General features: G+C 32.8%; 2 protein-coding genes across 2 annotated transcripts; one reads left to right on the plus strand and one right to left on the minus strand.

Annotated features, from left to right (window-relative positions):
• The first annotated feature begins 986 nt into the window (after positions 1-986).
• LOC140970515 (cell wall / vacuolar inhibitor of fructosidase 2-like) lies at positions 987-1,526 on the plus strand. Its single transcript, XM_073432290.1, has one exon. The coding sequence runs from the start codon at positions 987-989 to the stop codon at positions 1,524-1,526; it is 540 nt and encodes a 179-aa protein (XP_073288391.1).
• Positions 1,527-2,133: 607 nt separating this feature from the next.
• Positions 2,134-3,363, minus strand: LOC140970492 (pectinesterase-like). Its single transcript, XM_073432256.1, has 3 exons — positions 3,250-3,363; positions 3,054-3,159; positions 2,134-2,929 (listed from the first exon to the last, which is right to left on the minus strand). Exons 1-3 carry the CDS (start codon positions 3,361-3,363, stop codon positions 2,247-2,249), a joined length of 903 nt encoding a protein of 300 aa, XP_073288357.1. The 3' UTR covers positions 2,134-2,246.
• Positions 3,364-4,266: the final 903 nt, after the last annotated feature.

A 4,266-nucleotide genomic window follows, 5' to 3' on the forward strand; every position in this document is an offset into this window, starting at 1 on the left:
TTTTTCTTCTGTTCGGAGCTTGGAAAAATATGGAGGACTTTTAGAGCTTCGTGCTGATAACGTGTTGTGAAAAAGTAAAAATTTACGGTAAAAAGTAAAAATCTCAAACTCTTAAAATTATCACACTACACACTTTATAATATTTTTCTCTCAACTCAATTGTGATTTTCTTCACAAATGAGAGATCTATTTATAGAAAATTTTTACAAATAATCCAAAAATAAAATACATCATTACCTACATCATCACACACTAATTTTCAATATTCAACACCTAATTTTACCTAATTTTCAACATTCAACATTCACATTTTCAACACAAATATTTAACACATTTTTAAATAATTTTTCAACAATGCTTAATTTAATAATAATAGTACTTAATTCGACTCCATGGATATTATCGAGTGGCCTTTAGTAATAACACCAACAAAAGCTATTAACTTCAAACTATATTCTTTTTACATTCGTGAAGTAAAAATGTGATGCCTAAAAATGTGACATATTACTTATTTAATAATGACATCCCTGAATTATAAATGTGATAACTAAAAATGTGATATCGCAAATGTTTAATTTGACATCGCAAATGTTTAATTTGAATACAGGGAAAGGAAAAAATGATTTCGAAATTAAAATCTAAAAGCAAGATGTTGTAGTCACATCTATAAAATAACTATTTACTAATTACTTTTAAATAGTTTCTCAATATATAAAAAATATATATATTTTTCATTAAGAAACTTATCTCTGATGTCGTTAAGAGTATCTTTCTGACTTTCTCTATTTATTATGGATGATAATGGAAGCAAATCTGTTTTTCTTGGAAGTACAATAAAATTTCTCCTCTTTTGAGATATTTCCTTTTTTTTTTTTTAATTGATATGGTTTGTAAATATTTTAGTCTTTATATGTATTTATAATTACAATTCAAAAATATGTATATAGAGTCCAATTGCTGTAGTCTTCATGAAACAGACGATGCATATGGCGAAACAAGTGTTTGCAATTGTTATTGTTTTGGTGTTCGTTTTCTTTTTTAGCCAAAGCAATGCAAGCAGCGCCAACAACATGTCCTTGATAGAAAGCGTGCGTAAGAAAACGTTTGACTATAAGTTGTGCGTCTCTTCTTTGAAATCGAATCCTCACAGCTTCAACACAGACGTAAAAGGGCTAGCTCGTATCATGATGGATGTAATAATAAGCAAAGTAGACGGAATACTGGGAGTGATCCGTGAACTGGTAAAGAAGACATCGGATCCCCGCATGTTGGAGTGTCTCAACAACGGCTGTTATGTAGAGTACGATCTCAGCAAAGATAATATGAAGTATGCGATAGAATATTTGCAATCGAATTCTTTCAGGGAGGCATTAACTTTGGTGGATGATGCCTATATAGGAGATCAAGAAGGCTGTGAGGACTCTTTCGCTGAACTTAAAATCAAGTCGCCTATGACGGCTATAAACAACCATTTTGCTGCTCTTTGTAAAATCACCGAGGACATCATAAGCATCTTATTTAAGTAGAACTATAGATTAATATTACTATATATATATTTAAAGTATGCATGCTTTAATTCTACAAATTTGTTGAGGACGAAGGTTTGACTTTTTTTTCCTTAATTTGGTTTTTTTTAGCAATTAATTATTCTAATCAAACTCAAAAGGCTATTTTTAAAAATATCCTTATGTGTTAAAAATTCCATATTTTTTCAAATAATTGAAATATATTTACTTCATTATGCAATTTTTTGTTCGAATTTTATAAAAATGTAAGTTTGTTATAATTACTAAATTCATAAATATTTTTTGTGGGATAATTACTAAATTAAGCTATATATATTTTTTAGGGCTGCTGCATTTGTGTTTAATACATCCATCAATTTTTTGCTAGGGAATTTTGGATTTACTAGGGTAATGTTTGAAAGGCCATAGTGTACGTGTAATATAATAGTTTGCTTTGATTAGCTCATATTATGAATGGTAAAATGGGCTATTCAATATAAAAGTAATTGTTTGAAGTATTGGACCAGGTTAATATTGTATTTTAAACTATATACCAAACCTAAATAGTAGTCTGATCGATCGCAAGATAATATATATATTTTAATGAAATAAATTTCTTAAATCGGTATTTTAGCTATGAAATAGAGAACGAACACAAAGATAAAATGGAGTGCCAAATTAAAACAAATCAAAATATAATCATAGCATAACAGGAAGAAATCATGTTACAGAAAATTCTGATCACAAATCTAGGTAATAAGGTATTTTAGTTAAACCAATCCACTTTTGTCCTTGTATGAAGTTCCTTGCTGTGAATTTGTTGGCTTCTCTATATTTGATCGTGTGCGCCCATTTTACTCTACTGTTGGTATTTGCTCCTGGCCCCCGGTTATCATATTCGGCATAGTATACTTTTTCTACTCCGTGTCCTTGCCCTACCCACTCCAACCAGCCTCTTGGATCAATCAGTTTATCCAAGAAACTCTGCATAATCACTGTTGTTGAGTAGTTATGCAAGGGCCGGCCTAAATAGCTCCTCACATTGAACCTCGGCAGCAGATCTGGCGCAGCTGCAATAGTGCAGTTTTGCATCACGATGCCTGAAAAAAAATTTTCTGATTCTCTTCCTTGCGCTGTGATGGTATTCGACTGCCCTTGTCGAGGTCTGCGAGCATAGACATTGCAATTTTGAAAGAGCGCTCGTGACTTACCAAATATAAAATCTACAGTTCCATAAATATCACACTCCCTGAAAAATTGGATGCCATGCCAGACATACAACGTATCCTGATACCCTAGGAATCGACATCTGTAGAAAGCAGAATATAGACCTTCGATTGTCACAGCCACTGACTGGTTCATGTTTACACCAGCAGTGTTCTCAAAGGTAACTTCTTTGGCCACAAAACCGTCAGTAGCGACTCCTGAAAATAAATAACATAATAATCTGAATGAAATAATTCAATTGAAAAGGTCTCTCCTACATTTAACACATACACCACACACTAGTCAAGCAAAATTACGGAAGTCGTGTTGTCATGTACTTACTAACTGTCGCTGTGTCGTAAGTTAGGAAGCCCATGTTTGCACTTCTATTCCCGGATATTCTAGTCTTGTCTATCCCATCTCCCACTAAATACAGGTTGATCTTCTCCTTTGGAATAAAAACGTGTTAGTGATAAATTCCTGCTCTTATCTCGATGTAAGTTATCTTTGAAATGTAGTTTGGTGCTGCTGAAATTGCTTGGGAGATAGTGGTGAAGTTTCCACTACCATCCTTGGCAACTATGAAAGTCCTTTGTGGGTATACAGCTCGTAATGCCGAGATGAGGGATAACACAATACAAACGTAACTCATAATTAATTGTTTCTCCATGCTTTTTTTACTGTTTTCCTGCTCAAAACTTGCATGTAAGTGAAAACAAAAATATATGATATTAATTCTATGTTAACGTCTAATTAATTTAGAATCAAAGAGCTTTTTTGTTGGCATTTTATACTAAAATAATCATGTTGTTCGGAGTTGACAGCAGACAGGGTGTATTGGAACGAGATTGACTTCTATCGTTCTTTCCTCTTTGTTAGATCTCTGTGTAACTTAGAAAAAATAATGTAGAATGCATATACATGCATACATAATATGTCAGAACAATTCAGTCCAAAGCATAACCACTTATGAATCATGTATACCTGGTTAGTGGTTATTTATAGGCCGGTTTTACGCTAGATCAGTAAGATGTGAGTTTTAAGTTGTAAATTTATGCGTGTGCTTGTGTACTTCAGATTTTTCATGTAGCTATATGTTCTTCAGAAAAAAAAGAGTTAAATCCCTCAGCTGGTTGTACGTACAAATTGATTATATATATGCTTCAACAATGGTATTCCAAATTGGTGATCACCAACGTACATGTTTCTTCTATATCTACACACATTGACAAGTTTTAGGATATTGATACGAATTGTTAGTAGAGATATATCTTACCAAACCAGCTAGCAAGGATTATAATGCAAAGTTGATAAAAAAAAATAAACAGTGTGGCCTGGAGCTGTAAGCAAGAACTGTTGTGTGGCTACACACTTGAGCTTCAGGAATTCAACCTGCAAGTTTATCGTGCAGACAAGTGTAGTTGTAAGTGATGATCTCATTGTTTTCCATCTCTCTCATATATATACACGTACATTTGAAATTTCTTCTAGTCAATGTGCTTTAAATGAGTGTTGTCCCTTTAACAAGTTTTCCCTATACTGTGATGCAGTTTAC

This window comes from Primulina huaijiensis, unplaced genomic scaffold, assembly GCF_012295235.1.
Source record: "Primulina huaijiensis isolate GDHJ02 unplaced genomic scaffold, ASM1229523v2 scaffold6295, whole genome shotgun sequence".
Lineage (NCBI taxonomy): Eukaryota > Viridiplantae > Streptophyta > Magnoliopsida > Lamiales > Gesneriaceae > Primulina > Primulina huaijiensis.